This window comes from Geospiza fortis, unplaced genomic scaffold, assembly GCF_000277835.1.
Source record: "Geospiza fortis unplaced genomic scaffold, GeoFor_1.0 scaffold34, whole genome shotgun sequence".
In the NCBI taxonomy this organism is placed as follows: Eukaryota; Metazoa; Chordata; class Aves; order Passeriformes; family Thraupidae; genus Geospiza; species Geospiza fortis.
The window spans coordinates 89,877-115,647 of record NW_005054474.1 but is presented as its reverse complement, the minus strand read 5'-3'; the positions used below and the strand labels follow the sequence as shown (position 1 = coordinate 115,647).

Genomic DNA, 25,771 nt, shown 5'->3' with positions numbered 1-25,771 from the left:
CACCTTCCTAGGCAACATTCCATCTTGTCCTGGGAAAGCCAGATGGAGTGGGTGCTTCTCTAGGGCCTGCTTTCCTCTGTGAGAACTGTGAGAGCCTAAATGACAGACTGATGCTGGCCTTTCATTTCCAAACAGTGGGACATGGGATGTAAATTTTCACACCTGCACAACCCCCGGATCTTGTAGTTTCCTCTGTATTTACACAGATTTATGTACAAGGGATAGCTTGTGTGTCCTTGCAGTGCAAACCTCACCAGTGCAGCTGTTATCATGGGTAGTACTGCTCTTCCATGCAAAACCAGGCAGCCTAAAGGCTTAGACCGCTGCAGGTAAAGTGATTTTGGCATCTGGGCCAGCCTTTTCTACACCTAAAGGAGGCACAGCTCATTCTTGCAGCTGTCAGCAGAGTGGAGCTGATCCAAAGTGATGGATTGTGCACATCTGGGGGCTGCCATACATCATTTTAATATTGCAGCATATTGCAGCAGGCTGTGCCCATAACAAGAGAAATTCTGTGAACTGCATGATCTACACAGCTTTTGGCCTCAAAATGTGAACATCAGCTCCATGTCTGGTGGGAGGCAGCGCTCTGAATGTTCAGTGGGGTTTGTGTCTCAGTCTAGGTCTCCTTGCATGTTTAGTGGGTAAGGGAAGGCCTGAGACCCCTGGGATGTACTGAGGGAATAATCCCCTCCTGTTTCAAAGGATCATGTCTGAGCAGAGAAATAATTCCTGTATGGATTCTGCAAATAAGTCATTAATCAGATCTGAAAAGGAAGCAGAGGGCTAATCCTGAAAACTTCCTCTGTGGAGCTGGGCACTGCTACCTCCTGTCAGCTCCACAGGGGTGCATTTGTGCCTTGCAGAACAGAGTCCTTGACACTAAAAGAATTACCATTCACTGGTAAGTGACAGGGAACAGAGAGCAGAGGAGGCTGAAATGCCTAAAAATGGCTTTTTACGCCTTAAAGAGTTCAGAGTCTCAGGAAGCAGAGGACAAAGAGCAGAAAAGACTCTGCCTTCACTGCTCTCCCTGCTGTGCTAAACTGCTTTCCTCTCCAAACCCCCACATTTCCCATTTCTGGGAAGGGCTTTGGTCTGATCTCATGAATGGAGCTGAGGTTGGAAACACAGGTGGGTCACCCCTGAGCTGTACAATCCCTTCAGCAAATTACTGTGCTCATGGACACGGGGATCCAAACCCATGGCAAGATGCTGAGCTCCCAGTGAAACAAACCTGGGTGTCTCAATTTCTCTGTTTAGTTTGTGCTTTCTCTGCCAGCCTGGTCCCTCAGACCTTCAATTCTTCTCCATGGGGAGCTGGATGTGTGGAATAATCTGTTTTTAGGGGTTTTTTTTAAGCCTGGAGGGAGTTAATGAAGGGAGACAGGCTCCTGTACAGGCAGTCACTGTCCTCAAACAGGTGTCTGAGCAAAGTAGGAGGAATCCTTCCCTGGAACTGCTTGTCTCCTTTCACTGATCATTAAGGGAGGCTTGATGGGGGAATTTAGATTAATCATCTACAATTAACCGTCTAAAATTAGGAATCTGGTCTAAAGCTACTCATTGAGCCTTCTTCAGTATTGCTGGGAAGAGATGGAAACACGCCAAGAATACAGATCAATTAAATGAACTTGCTGTAGGACTTTGACTTCCAGGTTCCAGGAGTTTGGGATTAGATGACACAAATCCCACCTGCAGGCAAAAAAAAATGATACAGAAAAGGAGAAATTTCTCTTTAATTTACAGGGATACTTGCAATAGCAGAAAATGGGGATCCCCAGTTATTAGTGTTCTGTTATTCTTCAAGCATTAGTAATAATTAAGTGCTCTACTCAATTAAGAAGAGGAGTGATAAATTAATTTTTCTCAAGGTAATACTAATTACACAACATTCATAAACAAGATAAATTAGTATGGCTGTGTTGTCTCATAAAGAATACCTATGAGTGAATGAATATAATGATATACATGGATAAATATGCATAGCAAGTGCTGTTCTCTGTAAGGTCATGCAGTTAAACACAGTCATATAAATACAGTCCAATCCACAGAGGAGCATTCAAGAATTGCTTCAGTGTCTTGAAAACAATATTGAAAATATGTAAATATGTTCCTCTAAATGACTGTGAGGCAATCAGTGTCTCAGCTTCCCTTCTTCCACAGGTAATCGAGTTAGAGAGAGAAAACAAACACAGAAAATATCCTCTAGGTAGTCATTTTCAGCCAAAAAGACTCGTGAAATAATCTACTTAACTGACTGAAGAGAAGGATTGGAAATGAGCCTTTAGCTTGGGGGTTGGAAGCTCCTGGGCTCAGGATGGTGTCAGAGCTGGAGGCTGAGGGCAGGACTTTGTGCGAGAGCCGAATTCACAGCTGGGCACTGGAGTTCTGTCACTGCCGGGCTCACCTGGTGCTTTCCAAAGCCCACAGTGGCAAACATGGCTTGGGGATGGTGGAAGAAACCTAGATGGATGCAATTGAGCTTGTAAGAATTGAGTTGATTTTTTTTTACTGCTTAAGAAATCTTTATTTTTTTTTACAGTTTCTTGTTTTCTGACAGAGCACAGCATTACACACATGGCGTTATAAATATCCCAGAATTACTCACAGGCCAGGGCTTGGACAGGAAGGTTTTTAGGGCAGTGCCTGGGAATGTGGCTGTGAAATGGACAGGAGCTCCTGGAGCTCAGGGTGGGCTCCAGATCCCTCCAAAGCACATGTGACAATTGGCTTCAGTGCCCTGCACTTCCCAGTCTCAAAGATTTTTAATTAGCACTTGGCTTTTTGGGGAGTTTAGCAGATGGAAGGTTTAGACACATTCAACAGACTGGGAAGTTTATGAAAAAGGCTGAGGTTTTCTTTCTCTGTTATTCAACCTGTCTTCTTTTTTACCATGAATCTTCCTCCATCCTAAAAGCCGTTCCCGTTAAAATCTCACTGAAAAAATGTGTGTATTTCAAATGTCCTGATTCTCCTGCCTGATGTCTTTGGCAATCCTGGCCAACTTTCAGGACTAACAAAACACCTCATTCCACACTTAAAAATGGGGATGCAGGAGTTGTCTTTGCTGTGCTTTTCTGTATTCTAAAATACCAGGTGAGTTTTAATCCTCCAGGGTGGGAGTCTGTGTGTGACATGAATGGCAGACAACTCTGTGTGAGGGAGAACTAAAATATTCAGGCATCAGAGTCTTATCAGAAGAACTGGGAAAGCACAGACAGAGGGAACTGGGAGTAGAGGATTAATTTCAGAGCATATCTGAGATGGGATCTGGGTGAATGCAAGCTGAGGAGGCAGAAAGAGCAGTGATGAATATTCTCAGTCAATGATTTATGTACTTGATGTAAAACCCATTTGTGAGGCTTTAGGATTGCAGGGCATGGGAAGCTGAAACAGATCACTGGAAAGAGCCTTCAAGTTCTTGAAGCCCCCTCATCTTGTCAATGAATTCAGCCAATTCTTCGAGCTTTGATTAATTTTCAAGAAAGACTGAGTGTTACTGCTGGCTCTTTGATCCCCTGGAATTGCTTTTTCAATGGTGAATAATATATTCAGTGCCCAGCTTTGAAGCACTTCCCTAATTTTCAGAGAGCATAGAAAATGTCCCTACTTTTCCCCAAGTGGGCTAATGGACTTCTTAATGAGTGAAGATCTGTCTTTTGTGTGACATCTAAATTACAGTTTTTCTACCCCCACAGCAGCTTAGGGACACCATTTTTGAATGGACTCTCAGGAAAGATTGCTTTTAATTAAATTGCGCTAAGTGTGGCATGAAGATGTTGCTAGAAACACTCCTCCCAGTGCTTGCTGAATTTCCTGTTGTCCAACATAAGTATATCTAAGCCCAAAGTGCCATTACTTTGATTTTTCTGTGTAGATTTGGGGAAATAAATAAACTATCATGGAACAGAGGAAATAGAAAACAATGTTATACTACTCTCAGTGAATAAGCCACTTAAGGTTTCAGTGCAATAACCTTACAAGATGTGAAGAAAATGAAGTCTAAAATTAAATGCAAGCCCAACATCTGTCTCTCTAAACTGTCTCGGGTTTTTAGCATGTTCATGGTTGTCATAGGCGATTTTTTAGTGTTCACTGTGTTCCAGGCAAGATTGTTTTCATGGTAAGGACTAGAAATCAAAATACCCCTGTGAACTTTGACTCAAACTGGTCAGTAACATTCAATCCAGTAAAAAAACCCCTCTGTGCTATGATGCTCAGGAATGCAAAGCTCAATTCCTTGAAGAGTGTCCACAACATTTCCTAAAATTTCAAAGTTTTATGTGTGAATCTTGGAATGAAAGCACCCCACTGTGATTTTGAGTGAGAGTCAGGCCAAGTTACTGCTGAGATGCTGGGAAATATTGATCCAAGGAATAACATCTTAAATCAGCCTCTTACACTTCTTGTTGTGGCAGAGAACACTGTGCCACATTGGATTTGTCTGCCTCAGAAAGCTCTGCTCTGCTTTGGTTCCTAAATTTTCCTTTTTTATAGTGAGCAGGAGCTACTTTTTCCCTACTTAAGCCAACTTTTCGGCAGATGCCTCCCAAATTGCCATAAAATGTCCCTGCACCAAATGCAGAGCTCCTGCTTTTTTAGAAAGCCCCATCACACAACACTTGCAGGCAGATCAGGGCAAAAACTTTTCACTCAAGGCGCTGTGAGATTAATAACAGAACATAAGCTATGGACAACAAATCACAAGTAATGCTCTGCCCACAAGGCTTTTCTTTAACTGTACAATGGTTTTATGTCTTTGTTTTTCTCAAAGCCTGAGGAAAACCAACGAATTGAAGCATCATCACTGCTCTTGTATATGTGTAATATTTTTTCTTTTTTTCCTGTCCAACAGTAGGATTACTTTGAGTGAGGCTGTATGTTTATAAATTAATAACACCAGCCCTGTTTTGGCTTCTGTTGGGATAGCCTGTAGCTTACATCTAAAATAGGGCTTGATGTTGATTTTGAAACCCTGAAGTGTCAGTGATATTTAATTGTGGTGGTTCCAGTTGTGGCTTTCTCTGGGTCTGGACTGAAGGCCCTTGAGACAGTAGTTCATATTGGGACTCAAGTGTTTATTATTTCTTATCAGTAAAACAGTCTCACTGCTGGGAGTTCAGCAGCTTTTCATCAGAAGGCACAAAATGGCCAACAATCTCTTGTTCCAAGGTCTTTTCAGACTAAACTATCCAATTAAGAACTGACCCCTGGATTATTTTCCCTTTTAACCCAATAACTGATCCCACAGAGCTGCAATGGGGACTTTTCTGCCCAATTACAAAATGCCACCCAAACCCATGGAGAAGGAGGAAGAAGAAGCATGAAGAAGAAACCCAGGATGACACCCTGTGCCCTCCATCTTGCTTCAATCCACAACACACTAAAAATCCCAACACCTCAATTTCTCACCCAGTGACACACCTGCACTGCTCTCTATAATCTATTTCACACTTTTGTGGATTCCAGTCTATCTTGAAGTCTGGGAAACTTTCTCCATGGATGAGGGTCAGAGTCAGTGCTGCCCTGGGGGTCAGGGCACCCCAGAGCAGACAGAGAAATATTCCCTGTGTGCCCTGGGTTTCCACATTTGATATTTAATGTCCTTGGTCTGTGATAATATTTCTGGGCTCCTGTGGTTGTAGCCCTGCCCACCCCAAATCCAGAACCCAGAGGAAACAAATCTGAACCAATGATTAATTGCTCTACCTGTGAGTGTCAGTGGGATTTACTGCAGTACCACAGTGGGTATCAAAGAATCCCAGAATGGGCTGAGTTGGAAGGTGTTGGGGAAGATGAAACAGGAAAACCTTATAAATATGATTGCCTGGCAAAAGATTTTGAGAATATAGAAACTATAAGTGAGATTGAAATGAAAGCAAGATTTGAGATACCTCAGTTACTGAACAACTGGAAGACAATGGTGTGGCTGGCTGGAGGAAATCCCCTTTCCTTTTGATGAAACCACCCCCTCTGCTTGCAGACAGGTCCAAGGGTCAGAGCAGACCCCACTAGCTTGGCAGAAGGGGCCCAAAGAGGAGTTTTTAGGGTTTAAAATGTAACACAGTATGGTAATATAATGATTCTTATAGGCTGCATGTAAATGCTATAGGATTTGTATCTTGTACTAGATTGGTTAGTGGGAATTAGAATATTCAGCACAGAAGATTTATTGTGTTGTAACAGGAACCTCACGTTCTCTCATCCTCTTTACCATGCTCTTGCCTTCTTTCTCTTTACCACTCTCTTTAGAAGGGACCTTAAAGATCAGCCCGTTCCAACCCCAACATCTTCCACTATCCCAGGGTGCTCCAAGCCCTGTCCTCCTCTCAGGTTTTGTGTTGCTGAAATGGTTCCTGAAGTATTAGAGTCTTTTTTCCCAGCCCCGTGACTGAAGAAGAAGTGGAGATTGCTCAGCTCTGTTTTTAAATGTTGTTTATTTTCTCTTATCTATAACATTCTTTCTCTGACCTGCTGAGGTCTATCCAGCAGGTCAGTCCATGGCATACTGACCGCCCTTGGGGCAGTGTCAGTTTTTTATACTAGAAACTGCGTGTACTTTATTTACTATACTTTTCTAATACCTATTACCTATGTTAGACAGTCCGTCTCTACCTTAAACTAATGTAGAAGTGTCACCATCGCAGCAGAAGATGGAGGACAAGAAGAAGAAGAAGAAAGACAGGATACACTCAGATTTTTCTATTTTGCTTCTTGAACCCCCATTCTCAATCTCTAAAATTCTACTTTTTCACCCTGTGATAAATTCACTATCATTCTATTCAAACCCTTGTGGCTTGTAAATCTTCGCACAAAGTTGGTAATTTTTTTAAGGGTTAAAATTGAAGGCACAGGTGTTTTTGACTCCGTGCCAAGGTCTCTGAGCCCCCTGCCACAGTCTTGAGTCCTCCAGGGCAGCCAGAGGAATGTCCTGGGCTCTGACACTTAGCCTGGTCTTGGACACTTCCAGGGGCATTCCCAGCTTCTCTGGGCACCCTGTGCCAGCACCTCCCCAGCCTCTGGGTATCACTACCAGTGGATCAGGATTTCCAAAAGAAATCATCAATTTTTTTTTCTTCCGATGATTTATCACCAGATAAATTTCATAGGCAGGACTACCTGGACCTCTTTTAGCAATTCCTCTGTCGTGTATAAAACCAAGGCAGTACCACCTTCCTAGAGGTGGGGTATGAGCTTCCCCAGCCATTGCAGATGAAGAACTCCATTCTTCCAAGAGCTCTGATGAATAATGGTGACTGAAGCTCTGGTACAGCAGGTGTGGATTCACCAGGGAGAGAAGACAGGAGGTGCAGCCTGCTTTGAGCAGCAGGAGTCTGGCACACTCCCTCAGTGTCCCTCATTCCACCTGCCTGTGTCTCTCAGACTGACTTCTGGAGAAAACATAACTCTTCCCCCTCTGATTTTTTTTTGAGAACTTACTCTGTGTGTTTCTGGGATTCCCAGCTTTTCTGGCACGAGGTGGGAGTTTATTTATCCCATCACTCCTCAGTGCTTTTTTCCTAAGACATTGCAAATTTTGTGGTTTGTTTTGCATTTTGGGCTATGTCTTTTACCATAACCTTTTCACAGAGGACTCAGTCTAGATGGCAGAGCATCATCTCAAATTGTCACGACTTTTAAACTCCAAACCTAAGAATATTCCAAATACAAAATTATCACTGTAACAGAATCCAGGAATCCCAGGAAGTAGAGGAATGGCATTTTTTCCTGTCCAGCTGAATCCACCTTTATGAACTGAAATACTGAGAGATTTATGGAGCAATTATTTTGTTACTTCTACTCAGAGAATTCATTTGTTATGTGGGCAAACTGCAAAGTGCAATGTCTGTTTAAATGTAAAGTAATGAGCAGGGATCCTATTAATACCTGAAAATTTTCATTTCAGAATTGAGTTACTCTAGTTGAAGAGCAAAAAGTACTATTTTAAGTCACTCATGCTGATTTATAAAATGTATTTTGAATTACCCACTGGAGTAATATAAGGCATAAAAAAGCACAATGTCTTAACTTCTTTTCAAGCAGTGCCCCTAATCCTCTTTCTGTTCTAATATTAGCATGGATGAACCATCTCTGGGGCCTCATAATTAAGACAAGTCTGCCTATGCTACTTTAAAACTCAAATGTAGGCAGAATTTTTAGAGGTTTTTAAAGATGAAGTTGTGCTCTAATTTTTGCCCCTTGGCAGATATTATTGCTGAGATGGAATAGTCTGCATAACTTCCAGTAATGTTTCTGTGGAAGCTGAAAGAAATCTTGGTTGCTCTGCTGACTGAAAACATTTTGAAAGCCAATAAATCAGTTTTCTGAGATTGAAAAGGCAATATAGATGTGATGTTTGCATCTGCACTGACTTTTTAAAGTCATTAGAGGTTAAAAGGGCCTACAGTCTTCCTCAAAAATATATTGAAAAGTCTTCAGTCCATTATTTTTCCATTAAAATCCCTGTTAACTGAGCCCCTGGCTTTGTCTTAAATAGCATAGGTCAGAACGAAGCAAGCAACAAAACAAAAAAAGAGAATTTTTATTCCATATAAGACTCCCTATGTCTTGAAGATCCCAATATTTGGTCCAGTATCCAGTTCTCTGAGTACAGTTCAGTGGCTTTCTTTACTCAGTTTAATTCAGTTTCCTAAAGGTGTAGAAGCATTTGAGACATCAAATAACACAGTTGAGATTTCAAATAATGCACTTGAGACTTCTACACAAGGCTGACATAATTAATGCAGAATCTACACAAGAGGGCTGAGATACCTTCAAACATCCCAACCATTTCTGGACTGTGGGTTACATCTGAGGGATGTTTTACATCTGGGGGACTGAGACATCCTTGAAATTCCCAAGGACTGCAAAAGATGAGATAAATCAAGTGTAGGCACTGGCATGTAGTTTCTGTCTCAGGATTTCTTTGCCTTTGCAGGGGAAGCTGTTTTGGGGTTGTGTAGGTTATTAAGAACATTTAATTGAGAAGATTAATGATAATGTAATTAAGAGCATTAAGAACATCTCGCAATCACGGGAGTGATGACACAGGAGTACAAGGGAAACCTGGAGGGGGAGATGGAGGTCAAGCAAAATACATGGCAATAAATGGGACTAAATATCTGTAACTAAGAGGATGAATTTAAACTCTATTCAACAACTGCTGTCTAGAAATCCACTTAACTGTTTAAATGTGCCCTTACCTATAAGAGAAAAAAAAAATTCCTTAAGATTCCCAGTCAAATAATTAATTTTTTTTCTCATTTCTTCATCTGTTAAAATGGAAGCAACTCCTTGGTCTAAAGTGTGTGCAACATCCTTGGATAACACATTTATAGAATTTTTCAGTCATTCAGATAAAATTATGGCCAAGACGAGCATTCTTTAAATAAACTTATTTAATTTTAGTTGGTTTATAGAGAGGAAATATTTCTGTGGTCAGGCTGTATTTAAGTTTGAAGAACTTGATGTGAATAATCCCACAGCTGGTGGATTCATCCAGTTTTGGCCAGTTGGTGAAATATATGAACGTCCAAAAACTGTGAACATTTAAGTTTTGTGGAAAACAACTGCAATGGAAAGGGGATAAAAATATCCAGATTGGAGAAGAGGCGCTGAATATGTTCTATTTGTAAAAAAAAATAAAACAACTCAACTTCAGCTGGAGTTTTCGCATTCATAGACCTCAAGATAGAAACCATGAGGTACAAACTGGCTTTTCTCGTTCTGATAATCACAGAAGTTCTTCCTTTTTCTTTTTCTCTTTTTGTTTTTTTTTGGTGGATTTTTTCTTTTATTTTATTTTTCTTTCGTTGATTGGTTGGGTTCTTTTTTTTTTTTTTGTATTTTTGGGGTTTTTTGTGGGAGTTTTTGTTTGTTTTTTGTGGTTTTGTTTGGTTTTTTTTGTTGGTTGGGGTGGGGTTTTTTGGTGTTTTTTTGGTTTTGGGTTTTTTTGGTTTTTGGGTTTTTTTTGGTTGTTGTTGGGTTTTGTTTTTGTTTTTGTTTTTGTCTTTCTCTTGCCAAGGTTACAGGAATCCACCCAGAATGCAAAATTTTCCAGCAGGTGGTCAAAGAGGAGGCTCTGTGCTCAGAACACAACGAATCAGCCTCACCTGATCTTAAAGGTAAAGGTCCTGATGGGCATCCCCTGCCTTGGAATGTCTCACATTGCTGAAGTTTTCTTTATTTACATCCAAAACCCCAAAGAAACTCCCCCAGAGGGTGCTGAAGACCCTAATGAAATTGTACCAGATTGGGAATCATTCCAGTCTGGTGAAAATATTCTTTTGGGGGGGAAAAAGTTAAAGAAAATCCCAATTTATTCAAAATGTTACATTTTTACAATTTTAAACATTATTTATTTGCTTGTAAAGATTTATTGGGGTGGTGTTCAGAAGTGTATCAGATGATACAAATTTTGAAAACTAAAATGAACACAAAACAAAGCCTGTAAAATATATTTAGAATGCTGTGTAAGGTATTCCCTCCTGGGGTTTTGAAAACACGCTTAGAAATAACTCAACATGGAATTTCTAAATGTTCAGATTCTTTCAAAAAACCAGCCATGTTTTATTCTGGTCAGTTTTGCTTAGAAAAATTTGAATCCACCTCAGTGAGATTTTTCAGTTCCATGAATTTTAAGATGTTTTTTGTCTGCAGAGGAATTATGAGACAAAGATTCTTCATGCATTTGGTTGGGATAGAATTTTTAGAAGCACTTGGAAGTCTGCCTTTAGCACCCTGGTGAAAATCAGAGTCTAACCCCAAAATATTTCCTTTGTCTTTCATATTATTCTGCAGAGTTTCCAATCACTCCCTTGCTTCATGTGCCTCTTCTAGTTTCCTATTTTATTTTGGTGCTATTTCTCACATACACTTTAATAAAGTCCAAAATGCCTCTTGGACACATTTTGCACTTAGAACACACAGTAACCCACCACAAAAAATCTATATATATATAGATTAATCTATATTAATCTATATATATAGGTATAAATATAATCTATATTAATCTATATATATATAGGTATAAATAGGCATTTTCAAAAATTGTTACCTGCATTACAGGATGTCATTCCAGCATCTTCCTCTTCAACATAAAAATAATGACATGGGTTTAGAATCCTGTTTGTAACAAAATAAATAAAAATCTCTGAGAGTTCTGTAAAACTTTTTCAAAATCTTCAACCTTGTTCACTCTGAGCTTCTCAAAGCTCCCCTTTCCACCTTTTATTCTCCAGATAAGACTTTAATGAAAAGTCTGTTCTGATATTTACAGCCTTTCTCAATCTATTTTGGGATTAAATATTAAAGCTGGGGAAAATTTGCAAAAAAAAAAAAAAAATTGGCCTGTTGGTAAATATGTGAAAATCCAAAAACTGTGAACATCATTTAAGTTTAATTTAAATTTAATTTATCCCAAATATTTTATCTGGAGGATAAAGCTACACTAAGATAGGTACAAGTCCATTGCTTGTGTTTCAGTTTTCAGGAACTCAGCAAGACAAAGAGAGGGATCACAGTTTGTAGAGTCAAACCTCAGCAGTCACAGAGAATCTGTGCTGGAGTCAGTCTGCATGGCAGAGGTTTTACTCTGAAGTAGTTCCACGTTATTCTTGTACAGAGCAGTGTCCAGTGAATGCCACCAGCAGAACCCCAGGTGAAATTTCTCTAATTTTGGAGCAGATGTGTAAAATAGGTCAAATGAATCATACTATAGCTACTTCTCTTAGGTAATTTTTAGTGCTTTTAAAACTTCTAAAATAAGTTTCTCATGTACTAATCTTTTTCTTCTTGAATTAAGTAATCTCTCTTTTTAAATTTTCTTAAGGTATGTGCTGTTTTAAGGCATACCTTGAATCAAGTCCTAACTCCCCCTTTTTTTTTTTTTTTTCCCCTTCACTGTCTAAAAATTCCTGGGTTACTGAACAAGACTTTAATATCCATGGTGTCAACACTCATACATACAATTCCTACTGCACTTTTCTTTGTGGAGTTTTGGGTGACTTGGACACCACCAGGCTCTTGAAAACCTTGGATGAAAAATTCCCTTTCATCCCCTGCACTCAGCAGTTTCTTTGCTATAAACTGTAGAAGTCACTGGAAATAAATCATTTCTATGACTTAAGACATGCAGGTTCTGTTCCTGCACAAGGTCACACGAATAGAATTTTTAACTCCACATTGCCAAATAAAATAGATTTTTAGACCCAGCCCCTCAAATCCACCAAGCTTTTCTAAGAAAAAAACACTTCAGCTGCTAAGTGTAAGTGTGGGGGCCACTGCATGTCTAAGTGGGGCTGATATTACCTGGCCTCATTAATTTGACAATTAGCAGCTGAGTTTAGGCTGTAATCATCAGTGAGAGCCAGGTGTCTGCAGAGTGTGATTCATCCTGTCCTCAGGAAGAAGGCACCAATATTTGGGATGAATCAGCTCTGGAAAGCTCTGTCTCTTTCTGTTCACAAAAAGAACATAACTGAAATTAGCTGACTTATTTGAGACAATTAAAGTTACAGCTAATGAATGAGGGCCTCTGTTTTCCCTGGAAAATTGGGTACACCAGGAATTTCATCCTCCCCATGGTGATGTGAGGATAATTCTGTGGGAGATTCTCAGGACTATCCTTTTGAGAGTCAGTCAGGAACTTTGCTCAGCTACAGGCAAGTATTGCTTCCACATTTCAACTTGACAACTTCAGATTTGCCTCGTCATCCGTCGCAGAGAAGAATCATGGAAGGAAATAACATCTCCCAGCCCAACTTTATATAAACCCTGCTTTATATCCCCCTTATGACTACCTAGAGATTAGTTTTGGTTAGAGCCTGATGCTTTTTTTTTATCGTTCCAGGCGCATTTACATGCTGGCAATTTTTCTGCGCTGCCCCCACGCCCACTCGCCAGCAGCTTGAAGCCTCAGTGTGATGCAGCTGTGACAAAGCTGTGATTCACTGAAACTTCTGCAAATCCTTTTCAGGGAATTCAGAGCCAGTATCACACCCTGTGTCATCAGCCAGCAGTCTCTGCTTTAGGGAACCTCATGAATTCCACATTCAGACCCACTCCCAGTGGGGGTCATTTATTATAATGCTGAGATGTTCTAGTTTGGGATGAATTTAATCCCTTTGGAAATCCATCACAAAAATGCCATTGATTGCCTAAGACTGGGACTTCAGCCCTTGTTTCCTTTAAGCCAAGTGAAATTGGTAGATTTTAAACATGAAATAAAGAGGCTAATGCTGAGTTTTAATTTCAGTTAGACTCTGTAATGAGGAATCTCAAGGAACGAGAAAGGAGTAATGAGAAATCTCGAGTGCTAATCATTATTCAATACTTTTATTTCAGTGGCTTTTTTTTGTTTTGACAAGAGAAAAGAGCTCCAATTGATTTGACTTTGGGATTGTGTCTGCTTGAATTTCAGGTACATTCTCTCATGAGATAAGGAGGGGGAAGGTCCAGCTGGAATACCAAGTGTGAGCAAGGATGCATTCAAGGAGAAAAGGAAAACACTCCACTCCTTCATTTGCAGAGCTGCACATCCTGCTGTGGCTCTTCTTGCATGTGAATGAGTGGGAAAGCCACAGACAGTCTCATTATGGAAGATCAAATGTGTGATGTTCTCTGTGATTTTCTTTATTTAGAGGCACTTTTTTTTTTACAGGATGTGCCAGAGATTGGGATGGTTTAACCTGCTGGCCCAGAGCCACTTTTGGGGAAGTGGTTAGAATTCCCTGCCCACGATTTTTTGAAGAATTCACCAGTACACATGGCAAGATTTTTTTCCTATTCTTCTTATCCCTATTTTTTAAAATTTTATTTTAAGTTAACTCTAGTGGTTGAGGATTCCTTCATATTTTCCTGATTTACAATGTTCTTATGTCAGTCAGCATTCAGTAATTATCCAGATACACATTGCAGCTTGGGGTCAATATTGACACTCTTGTGTTTTGTGTTGTGCTCTACTGAATTATTTAATCCCTTTGGTGATGTAGATACAATGGACAATTGCACCATGCTGCTAAATTTATAAAGGGATGTCCTAGAATCACTGATTTATAAAACTGTACATTAATTAATATTACAAAGAATCTCCTAAGGTCAGCCAGTACAATCTTGCAGTCAGAGCAGGACCAAGATCAAAAATTTTATGGAGCTTCCAGCCTGGAAAAGATGGCTCAGGGCTTTGCCCAAAATCCCAAAATATGTTGTGAATATATAATTTGATTTCCTCTGTGGAAGGAATGAATTTGCAGAGTTGATTTCCCATATGAAATGCTCAAGTCCCACTGCATCTTGAAATGACTGGGAACATGTCCCTCAATTTTTTAAAGGGTAGATATAGAGAATATTGTCATTCTCACAGCTAATCTCACTGAACATGACTCAACCTGTAAGTCCCTAGCTTAGGAATCAAAGGGGTGATAAGAAATTGTTGCTACTCATCAAAACTTAAAGAACAGCAGCACCAGCACCCCAAATTAATTCTCTGCTGTGTTTTCCCATGGAAGGTTTCCTTCAGAGGAACTGCACACAGGAGGAATATTGGTCAGAGCCATTCCCACCATACACCATTGCCTGTGGCTTTGATGAAGGTTCCAGTAAAGAACCTGAGGATCAGGTGAGAGTTTCATTTCTTGCTTCTGAACATCTCCTGAGTAGCTGGATGCTCCACACATCTGAAAATTACCCGTTTTCAGTGCTAAACCCAAAACTTTTAGGTATACTTAGAACTCGTTTAACAAATTAGGTTTAACATAAAGCAAGTGAGCAGCAGTCAGCACTTTCCTCTTCATCCAAAAGTCTCCTCTTGGTTAAACTCATGCTTAGTTCACCTGTCCAAACTAAGATTTGGTTCTCTGACAGAGGTGATATAAATCCTCATCATGCACACATTTCCCAGGGAAACCCTACCCGCCTGTCTTCAGTTTTGTTTATTGGGGTTTTTATTTTCAGGGAAAATTACTTTGTATCCTTCCTATTTTTTTCCAGATTTTCTTTGATTCATAGAAGAAATATTTCTTAACTTTATAATCTGGTGGTCAATACACATCCTTAGGAGGGAACTCTTGGATGCCACTGAGTATTTGCCCACTTTATCTCAGGTATTCAGTGGAGAAGGAAATGAATATTTTTCCTCTCTGACAATCATCATTCATGCTCAATTAAGCTTCATAATTTCTTTCACATCCACATCTTGATATGATTTAAATTTCCACATTCCTCCTCATCCTACTGGAGTTCATATCTGGAGCTCAATGACCTTCTGTAAATAAGAATATTTGTGCTTTGCACTTTGGGGAAAGAGAAATGTTTTTAAAGCTTAAATAAATGCTTAGAAAATTTAAATAACTGCTTAAAAGCCTTCTAGAAAGATGCTGGAAATAATCTGAACAGTTCAGAGGGATGTAAATTCATAAAAGGAGGTGCATTCTGGAGCACACACCTCCAGCCCACATGGGATTTCTCCCACAAGACTAAAGTCACTCTCCAGGTGGCTTCTCCAAGCAGTCCCTGGATTATGCTAAGCCAGGCATAATTTCTGGCTGGTCTCAGCTAAAATCAAGCAAGGAGCTATATTTATATTTCACAATGATAGCAGATTTCTGCACAGGGCTGCTGTCTGTGCTCTGCTTGTGTTTAGTTTATTATTCCTGTCAAATCCACAATGTTTGACTACAAAAGGAAGATAAGATCAGCAATCTCTGCTGCACTGCACACATAGGGAAGTGAGTAAAAATCTCAATTGTGTCCTAATAGAACCACTTGCTTTGTATTTTGTATGTGCAGTGAGCACTTATGATGTTTTTTGTACTTAGTGTTCTTTCTTAATCCATCCTACAAAACCGGATAAAATAATTGAAACACTTGGTTATTAAATGAAATAACCTCTTTTCTAATGTTCATCTGTGTTTTGAAAATACTGTATAAAAGATCAGGACTATTGCAGAAACACCAGGATGATTCATATCATGTCAGGGTTACAAGATCTCTTTATGGATCTATTTAAAATTGCTAATTTGTTGTCTCAGCCTAGAATTGCAGCCTTTTGGATAAACAGATTTGGGATCAGTAAGAGAACAAAGTGTCCACTGGGTTTATAAGGAGGAAATTTGACTGGGTTCAGAGAATTTAGTGTCTTGGGATTTTAAACAATTAGGTGATCTTGTAGTGAATCAGAATAAAATTTGCATATTAAAGCCATGTAAACAAGCTTTTTTTTTTTTTTTTTAGAACATAGATTAGGATTTGTTAGGATATAGGTCTTAATTGAAAACAAGGGAATTATAAAAAAAAATTACAGTGCTACAATACACAGCAAGGAAGAATTGTCCAGAGAATTAAGGACTGTGAGGTGATTTCCTTGGTTTTTAATTACCTTCACAACCTGATGTAACTCTTTATCAATGTTTCAGCTTTCTCACCAGCAAATTGAGAGTTTTATTTCTCTTGCAGCTATAGCTGTTTATGAAAATCAATACTTATTGAATTTGGCCCAGGTCTAAAGCGAGAGCTTCACAAATCTCCCACCAGAACGTTTCAGTGCTCCAGAGTTTTTATGTACTGACACGAGAAAAGGTGTTTACATATCACAGTTAGTATTTTCCTGCAGAACATGCTCAGAGGGGTCAGATGAGCCTTTGGAGTGTGAAACTTCTCTCCTGTGTAGGGTTAAGTAAGACTCAGAGGAAAACTTTTTCTTAGTGGTGGAAAATCCTGAAACAGATCTCGAGCATGAAAAACAAAGATTGTGGACTGAGTGAGGGAAATGTGTCCCAGTGGAATGAGCACCCCAGGATGCATCCAGCACCACCACCTGCATTGGGCTGTGTCTTTTTTTCCCCACAGAAATCCTATTATTCTGCATTTTGGCGTGTCTACACCGCTGGCTATGCAGCATCCGTGACTTCGCTCATTACAGCTCTAATTGTCTTTGCTGCCTTCAGGTAAATATAAATGGGCTTTTTCTCAGCATGCCTAAGACAATTTCTCTCAGATTCTCTGTGCTTTTGTTTTGTGGGATTTTTTTATGGTTGTTTTCTAATCATTCTAGGATAAAACTCCTTTGGTGGTGGTGGGTCCTTCTCTACTCGTGCTGCAATTTTTTAAATGTTAAAACAACCAAGCTGGGCAGTCTCTGTTAATCTCCTTAATGACACCATACTGTGGAAATGCTCAAACTTTAGATCAATTTTAACATTTTTTTGATCATTCCTACAGTGCATGGCAGGACAGACTCTGCAGAAACATTATCTCATATCCTGTAAACAGAGTTTCCTAAATTGTCCATTCCCTCTGTGAAAGGCCATTGCTTCCATAACTGAGAGCTATAAAAAAGAGATTTAATTAAATTTCAATGCCTCATTTGATGATGTTGGTTATTAGGAAGCGGATCTGGGGTTTGGCTGAGGCAGAGCACAGAGAATCTCCCTGACTGGAGGGGCTTGGCAGTCTCAAAGGCCCTTACAGAGCGACCCAGGAGCACGAGGCTGATATGTCCAAACCTTGAGGGACATTCCTTCAGCTCAAAGCAAAATGTGTACAGGGCAGTCTAGGGAAAGGGAATCACAGGAATATTGGGCTGGAAAAGACATCTAAGATCAAGTCCAACCATTAACCCAGCACTGCCGAGTCCATCACTAACCCAGGACCCCGAGCACCACAGCTACTTGTGTTTTAAATTCCCAGAGAGGTGGGGACTCAACTGATGCCTTGTGAGGCTCCCTGGAACAGAGTCTAGACAGTGTTAAAGGAATAAAGTAGGGATTTATTAAAAGCCTCAATGGATACACCTTGGGCAAAGCCTGGCCCTGGCTCCACCCAAGATGGACCCAAGATGGATGCTAGGTCATGAGTTTTCACACTTTTATAAGTTTTGGTCCATTTCCATATTGGGGTTAATTGTCCAATTACAGCTTCAGGTTATGCAGTCCCCTCCTCCCAGTCTGCTCTCCTCAATTTGCTGGTTTTTTTTTTTCTTTTTGGGCCTGAAGCTGCAATGGTGTCCTTGGTTCTGGGGCTGGAAGAGGATTGTTTTGTGTGACTGAACTGAAGAGAACTTGCTAACACTTTATATGAAGTTCAGAGTTATACACCTATGCAGTACAGAATCTGGAAAACATGAAAGCTAAAACTTAAGGCATCACAACCCCTTCCCTGGGCAGCCTGTGCCAGTAGTGATAACCCTTTCCATAGAGACATTTTCCCTAATATCCAATGTCAATTTGGGTGACTGCCACAACCTGAGACCTTCTCCTCTTGTCCTGTCCTTGTTACCTGGGGGAACAAGGCTCCACCTGGCTGTCCCCTCCTGTCAGGAGCTGTGCAGACCCACAGGGTCCCCCCTGAGCCTCCTTTTCTCCAGGCTGAGCCCCTTTCCCAGCCCCCTCAGCTGCTTCCCCTTGGATTAATGCAGTTTAGGGCAACTGCTCTGGCAGCCATCCCATACCATGTGACTGACACCAATTCAATACTTCCTTTGATCCAAAAGGGGCTGAAAAACCTGATTCAAGCTTCTTCAATAAAAAAAGTTATCAAAAATCATTAAGAGGGATTGTCATAATCCAGCCCAAGACTCCCACAGTTACTCTCTGCTTCTGGCATCTCCTTTAAATGTGTGGTGATCCAAGGATAATTATCCTGGAATTTTTATTAGCTGAAAAAGGTAACAGCTTCTCTGCTCCCTCCTGTCTCTCTGTCTGCCTCTCAAATAGTGACAGATCATTTATTGCTTGGCAAGGTGTCTGCAGTCTCATGTGCTCCTGTTTGACTTTTGATGAGACCCTGAGAAACTTCTCTCAAAGAACAATTTTTATTTTCTCTTTCCATGCCAGAAAATTCCACTGCACACGGAATTACATCCACATGCACCTGTTTGTCTCCTTTATCTTGAGAGCAGTTGCTGTTTTCACCAAAGATGCTGTTTTGTTTGCAGATGAAACTATGGACCACTGCCTCATGTCCACGGTACTGAACCTCCCCTCTTTCTCTCATCCTTGACTGAACATTTAATTCTTTACCTGAAGGCAACAGGGAGATATTTTCATCCTATTTCTCCTATTGCTAAAACTGAAATATTTAAACAAACAATATTATGTAAACCCAAAGACCAAGTGCTAAGGCTGCACTCAGCTTTGATATTTAAGTCTGTTGACTCCAATAAAGCTCTAACAGTTTCTCCCAGTAAAGAATTTAATCTATGAGAAAAAAACCAAAAAACAATATTTCCCTTTCAAAAATCTAAAATAAAGTTAATTTCAATTATGAAGTCCTAAACATACAGAAATTTTGTTGTTTCTTTGTTCTTGTGTGGCAACATTGAATTTTGCCTACACTTCTATAGAAACCAACCATAACAAGAGTAGACCTAAAAGGTTTTTCTTCCTCTGCACTTCCAGGTTGCTTGTAAGGCTGCTATGGCCTTCTTCCAGTTCAGTATTTTAGCCAATTTCTTCTGGCTTCTCATTGAAGGGATCTACCTGCAAACCCTGCTGCTGCTGACCTTTGTTTCCAACAAGAAGTTTGTGTGGTGGTTCATATTTACTGGCTGGGGTTAGTACTCCCTTCCTCTTTGTGCCATTCGGTATTTCTGGCTGTTTGCAGGATTGAATAAAAATCTGTGTTTTGAGGTGAAATGAGTCTGTCAAAAGTGACACTTTACAGAGGGAAGTGGCCCGTTCATCCAGCACTGCTGTGTCATTGTATTCCCTTTTATATCTCAGTTATTTGCACCATGGTGGTGAATAATCCAGGCCTCAAGAGGATGAGTGATATGGCTGGATAATATCCTAGAAAGATCTTGAATTCCTCCACTGACTAAAGAACTTTGGGGGACTAAGTTGCCTTTTGTTTTTAGCAAGCAGAATTTGACAGATTAATCTTAAATCATGTGAGTCCAGGCCTAGGAATCAAACAGCTCTGTTTTTCCTTTATTTTCAGAGATCTCCTGACTTTAAGGAATGTTTTGAGGTGATACAGCAATTGAAGTTATCTCTGATATTCAGACTAGGAATGTGAAATAAACAGGATTTCGTTCACCGCTCAGAATTGTTGATTGTGACTCTCAGATATTCCCATGTCTCACCTTGGCTGGTCTAAACTGCAGACACCCAAACTGAGTAGTTACAATGACATTTTTTGACTTAGAAGTGAAATCCAAATTATACTGAATAAATATTAATTTATCCTTCACCTTTAGATTTTTAGACTTTATTTAATGTAATCAAAATTTTTTTTGGAGCTATTCCAAATAGGGTTGTCTGAAAGTAGACTCTCAGCCCTTGATTAATCATGGCCAACTTGAGATAAGAAAGCAAACAACTCAATTAATAATGTGATAATCCTCATCTCCTTCTGCAATCAGTGGAAGGTGAGAGATACCTCAGGGATAACTCTCATCTTAGATGATGTGGAGGGAAATATTTATTTTCATTAATTAAAAAGCCAACTTGAATTTAACAAGGTCCCAGCTTAAAGGAGTTGAGCAAACGGCAAAAATTTGGAAGGACAAATTCTGAGCCCTTCCCACTCATCTCAAATGATACTTAGAAAGAAATTCCCTATATTTCTGTAGGTTCCCCTGTTTCACACTAGAATCCCTTTTGTGACAGCTTTGAAAGTCACTTAGTCTTTGGAAATTCAATTCCACAGGAGAGAAAAAGCAATTTCTGCTTTATAGGCCTTAAAAATCCCCAGTCAGAAACGTAGGACAGAAGAATAAGCAGTGATAAAGCAAGGCTAGAAATCACTGGATACAGATAAATTTTCATGGAATTCTTATCAACCGATTGTTCTGGGGTGATTAGTAGAATCTCTAGGACAAAAGTATGAACTCTTCCAGCTGCTGTACAAAGGGTCTTTGTTGGCCACAATCCAGAAGATAAAAGAGCCCCAGCTAAATAAATGCTTACCTCAGCTTCATAAGTGCTTGTAATTCCTACCCCAGCCTTCAAGAAATTATTTACATTTATTTCTGAAAATGTGGTTTCACAAAATCCCCTATTCTCCTTCGTTATGATTTCATTCTCCTGCCCTTTTATTCCTTTCTTTTTTTTCCCTTTCCCTGAACTACAAATTAAATTCTTCCATAAAGTTATTGAAAATTGTCTGACCCATAAATTGACCTTTAATCCACCCTGCTGCACTGTGAACCTGTGGTGGTGTTTGCAAGGGTCCCAGGATGAGGGAAGAGATGAGAAATCTTGACTCCATGTTTCAGAAGGCTGATTTATTATTTTATGATATATATTAAAAGAAAATTATATACTAAAACGATACTAAAAGAATAGAAGAAAGGATTTCATTGGAGGTCTAGCAAGGAATAGAAAGGAATGATAATAAAATTTTGTGGCTGACCAGAGTCCAGACACAGCTGGACTGTGATTGGTCATCAAGTAAAAACAACTCACATGGACCAATCAAAGATGAACCTGTTGCAGTCCACAGCAGCAGATAATCATTTTTTCATTTCGTTTCTGAGGCTTCTCAACTTCTCAGGAGAAAAAATCCTAGCAGAGGATTTTTCAAAAAATATGTCCATGACATGAGCCTATTGGAATAAGGATTCAGTGGGACAGGATATTCAAACCAACCCTTGTGTTCCTGTTGGTTTGCTCAGGAGCTCCCACTGCTGTGATGTTTGCTTGGGTCCTCACACGAATCCATCAACAGAACACTGGGTAAGTCAGAGCCGGGATAAGGAACACAAGAAGTGCTGTTTTTATGGTGTTCTGTTTTTCTGAGAGGGTAAAAAGATGTGTACAGAAAAAGGTAAGGGAGATAACTCATGATTCAAAATTGTACCTCTCATTTTTACAGTTTGTACATAAGTGACAAAATACCTTAGGTCTTTTTATTTTTATGTCCATACATGGGGTAAGAAAACCTGGAAATATCATATTAACTATTGAAATTTCATTTAAGTTCCCTAATGCCCAGTCCTTGAAATAATTGTATTTCAAGAAAATTGCTGTTTCTTTATAAATTCAGCCATAAATAACTAACCCTAATCTCTTCAAAGCAGAACTTCCCAAACAATCAACATTGTCTTCAGTAGTTTCTTCTTTGGTTTCCAGTCAATTATTTTATCTTATTTTTATCTGTATCTTTTAACATGAGCCCCAGATAGAAATATTGTTTCTGTATGCTCTAACTGTCCTGTTTTCTGTGCTGTAAACTATCCTGAAGGCTTTCAGATCATTTCACGTCAGCTGGAAAAGATTCTATTTTATACCCACCTGCTCAAAACTCAGGAGAGTTGAATAAGAAGTTGACTTGAGAGTGGTAAGAAGATTAGGAAAGAAGCTTAAAAAAATACAAATGTGGTTTTTTTACTTAGCTTTGCTTCTTCAATCTGTGATTCTTCTTGCTGATTGAATTTTCTTTAGTTTAGACTACAGGGAAACCAGGGATATTTAGACAGTGATATAAACTTAGTGTCCACCACTTTCCTTTCTTGTGGCAGAAGTGCTTTTGTGTGTTATGGGAACCTCCCAGAGTACAGATAAAAAACAACTGGTTTTGTTTGTTCTTTCAGATGTTGGGATGATGATGAAAATGGAGTGGTGTTATGGATCATCAAAGGCCCCATCCTGCTAACTGTATTAGTAAGGTTCTTTATTTTCCCTTGAGTTTCTGCATATAGATAATTTTATCTAGTGTGCTTTTAAAATGAGTTCTTATGATTGTAACTTAAGACAAAAAAAACCTCTCCCTTATCCACAGATTTATACCACCTGAATTTAGGGAGGGAGCAATCTGGTTTTTAGATCTGTATCTGGTATAATCCCTGTCACAAACAATGATGAGAACAGGGGGGACTTTTTTAGATAATTTAAAAATCTAAATTTAAAATCTAAATTTAAAGTTCTGAGCAGAAGTACAAGGCATTAATATCAGACACAAAGTGATATTAAGATGTGTTGGTCTACAATAATTCAATATAACTTTCACCATATTTTATGTACAATTATATTTTGGTGGGAAATATAATTATTATTTGTAAAGCTATTGACCTGAGCTGAGAAGGGATAAGCACTGGTTTATAGCAGTGCAGCTCCTAAAAGTGGGGATTTTTAGTTATTTGTATCAACTGGAAACATGTCCTGGATTGTAGTAAATTTACAGATTTTGTCTTGTCTTTACAGATTAACTTTATTATATTCATTAATGTGATCAGGATTCTAGTCCATAAATTGAAATCCCAGGAGGGAGGAGGGAGCCATTCAAGCCACTTTGTGTAAGTATTTCTGTGTCTCTTAGGTCTGACCTGTTCTAACTGCTGCAAGGAATTTTTTATGGGTAGGAGAACAGAATGATCTGCTCCTCTTCTAATAGATAGAGAAGAAATGACAATGTGAACTTTCTTTTTCATCCCAAATATCACATGTCATTTTTATTTCAGAGCAAAAAGGGTGGGGTGCATATGTCAGGGACAAAGAGAAAAGTAAAACAATAAAGTATAAAACTTCAAAAGCTTGAAAGTGTTAAAACCAAATGTCAGGTGATTAATCCATCTCACTCCCAGTCCTTTCCACACAAATGGCCACATAGAGAAAGATGCAGTAACAGGATAAACTCTTTGCAGTAACAGGATAAATTCTTTCCAGTAACAGGATAAATTAAATAGAGAAAAAATAAAATATATATAAATAAAATAGATAAAAATAAATAGAGAAAGATGCAGTAACAGGACTAAGCCTGGTCCTGGCTGTGTACAAACCCCTCACAACCACTGGGGATCCCACCAGTGCAGTCACAAGACCTTTCCACAACTTCTCCAAATTTCTTCATCCAAACGAATGCAGCTGCCTCCATTTGGAGCTGTTCTCTGAATTTTAAAACATTCCTACATACAATTGCTGTCACTCATTCCCTGTTTCTAACAGTGCCTTGTTCTTTAATTCTTGCATTTCCAGGAGACTTGCAAAGTCCACGTTACTGTTGATCCCCCTCTTTGGGGTGCACTACATTGTGTTTGCATTTTTCCCTGAGAGCACTGGGCTGGAGGCTCGGCTTTACATCGAGCTGGGCCTGGGCTCATTTCAGGTAAGGTGGGCAAAAATTGAACAGCCCTGACATGTTTGGTCTGTGCCACCCTGTGGTGGTGTTTGAGGGTCCCCAGGACGAGGGAGGAGATGAGAATCTTGACTCCATGTTTCAGAAGGCTGATTTATTATTATATATATTATGTTATATTATATTATATTAAAAGAAAATTATATACTAAAACTATACTAAAGAAAGGGAGAGGAGACATCAGAAAGCTAGAAAGGAATGAATAATAAAATCTTGTGACTGACCAGAGTCCTGACACAGCTGGACTTGTGATTGGTCATCAAGTAAAAACAATTCACATGTAAACGATTCTCCAAATCACATTCCAGAGGAGAAAAGCATGGAGAAGCCAAGGTTTCTCATCTTGCCAGGAGAAGAAACCGTGGCAAAAGGATTTTTCATAACTATGTCAGTGACACCACCCCACTTCAGGCTGGTTCTTAGAGCAGGATTTATCAATGCATCCAAATTCAATGCACACATCCCATCTCACTCCTTCATGAGCTCTTCTGTTGTTTGCTCCCTTATTATTTGAAATCTCTGGGTCAGACTTTGTATGAATAATCACCAAATAAATAAAATATCTATGCTTATTGAATAACAATGACAGAACACCGTGAAGACCGGTCTGTGGATTAAGGTGAACCGATTGAAAATGATTTCACACGTAATAACAATAAGAGGGGTGGTGAATAAGAGGACATAAACACCTGCTCTGCCCTTACCCTTCAGGTGTAGTGAGCCATGTTAATATCTCATTGTTGATTTTGCTGTTCCACTACTCAGAGCATGGATTTGAGAGGGTCAGGGCCTGTGTGTGGTACATTTTGTACTGAATAGCTGATTTATTTTCCCATTCCTTTTCCCCTGTACCCCACCACAACTTGTCCACATTGACATGTGTTGCAAATGATGTCTCTTCCATGCTTGCCTTATCCGAGGGAGAATTTGTTTGTAGGATACAGTGAACAGCAAGTTAATCTTTTTTGTCTCTGGACAAGGGCAATAATAAATATAAAATGTCACCAGTCCGCTGAGAAATTTAATTCTATTATGAAAACTCAATAAAGTGTCACACTGCCTGAACTCCAATAGAAAGCTGGGAAATATGCATTTTTGTTGTCCTACACACACTGTGAATGAAACTCGATGTTCGGTATTGATTCCAGATTTTATATCCGTGTTTTTTCTCTCCCTACCCTCCCTGTCCTAGGGTTTTGTTGTTGCTCTCCTATATTGCTTCTCAAATGCAGAGGTGAGTAGCAAGTACATGAGATTATCAAAACCTTTAAAACTCACAGCTCCCTCTCGTTTTTTAATTTCTTTTCCTATTTTCAGAACAGATCTGTCTTTGATCTGCTCCTGAAACCATGGCATCCCCACATCTTTCTTTGTCCCTTGGTGGCTTTGTTGACTTTATTTGTATTCATACAGTTCTGGCAGGAGGACACAAAATAAACTTTGAAGCAATGACCCTTTAAAAATGGTTGCTGAGTTTCCTGTCAGGGCACTTTTCTCCTGATTTATGTTTGATAGCTATCGTGATGATGGCTCAATGGAAAGCTTGTAGAGCTCCTCACTTGATCTAGATTTATTTTCTCCTGGTGACTTTCTTCATTTCCCCCTTTCCTTTCTCCTTTCCTCTTTCCTTTTCCCCTTCTCACTTTACTTTTTCTCCTTTCCCTTTCTTCTTTCTCCCTTTCCCCTCTTCTCTTTC

General features: G+C 39.5%; 1 protein-coding gene across 1 annotated transcript in view; it reads left to right on the top strand.

The window, feature by feature from the left end:
- The window catches only part of LOC102043153 (vasoactive intestinal polypeptide receptor 1-like), a 30,801-nt gene that overhangs the window by 924 nt on the left and 4,106 nt on the right, over positions 1–25,771 (top strand). Inside the window, exons 2-12 of the mRNA XM_005428205.2 lie at positions 10,028–10,127; positions 13,664–13,771; positions 14,511–14,620; positions 16,849–16,946; positions 18,834–18,966; positions 19,398–19,551; positions 21,617–21,677; positions 22,535–22,604; positions 23,145–23,236; positions 23,916–24,045; positions 25,268–25,309. Coding sequence (XP_005428262.1) covers positions 10,028–10,127; positions 13,664–13,771; positions 14,511–14,620; positions 16,849–16,946; positions 18,834–18,966; positions 19,398–19,551; positions 21,617–21,677; positions 22,535–22,604; positions 23,145–23,236; positions 23,916–24,045; positions 25,268–25,309 — 1,098 coding nt within the window. The remainder of the gene's footprint in view (positions 1–10,027; positions 10,128–13,663; positions 13,772–14,510; positions 14,621–16,848; positions 16,947–18,833; positions 18,967–19,397; positions 19,552–21,616; positions 21,678–22,534; positions 22,605–23,144; positions 23,237–23,915; positions 24,046–25,267; positions 25,310–25,771) is intronic.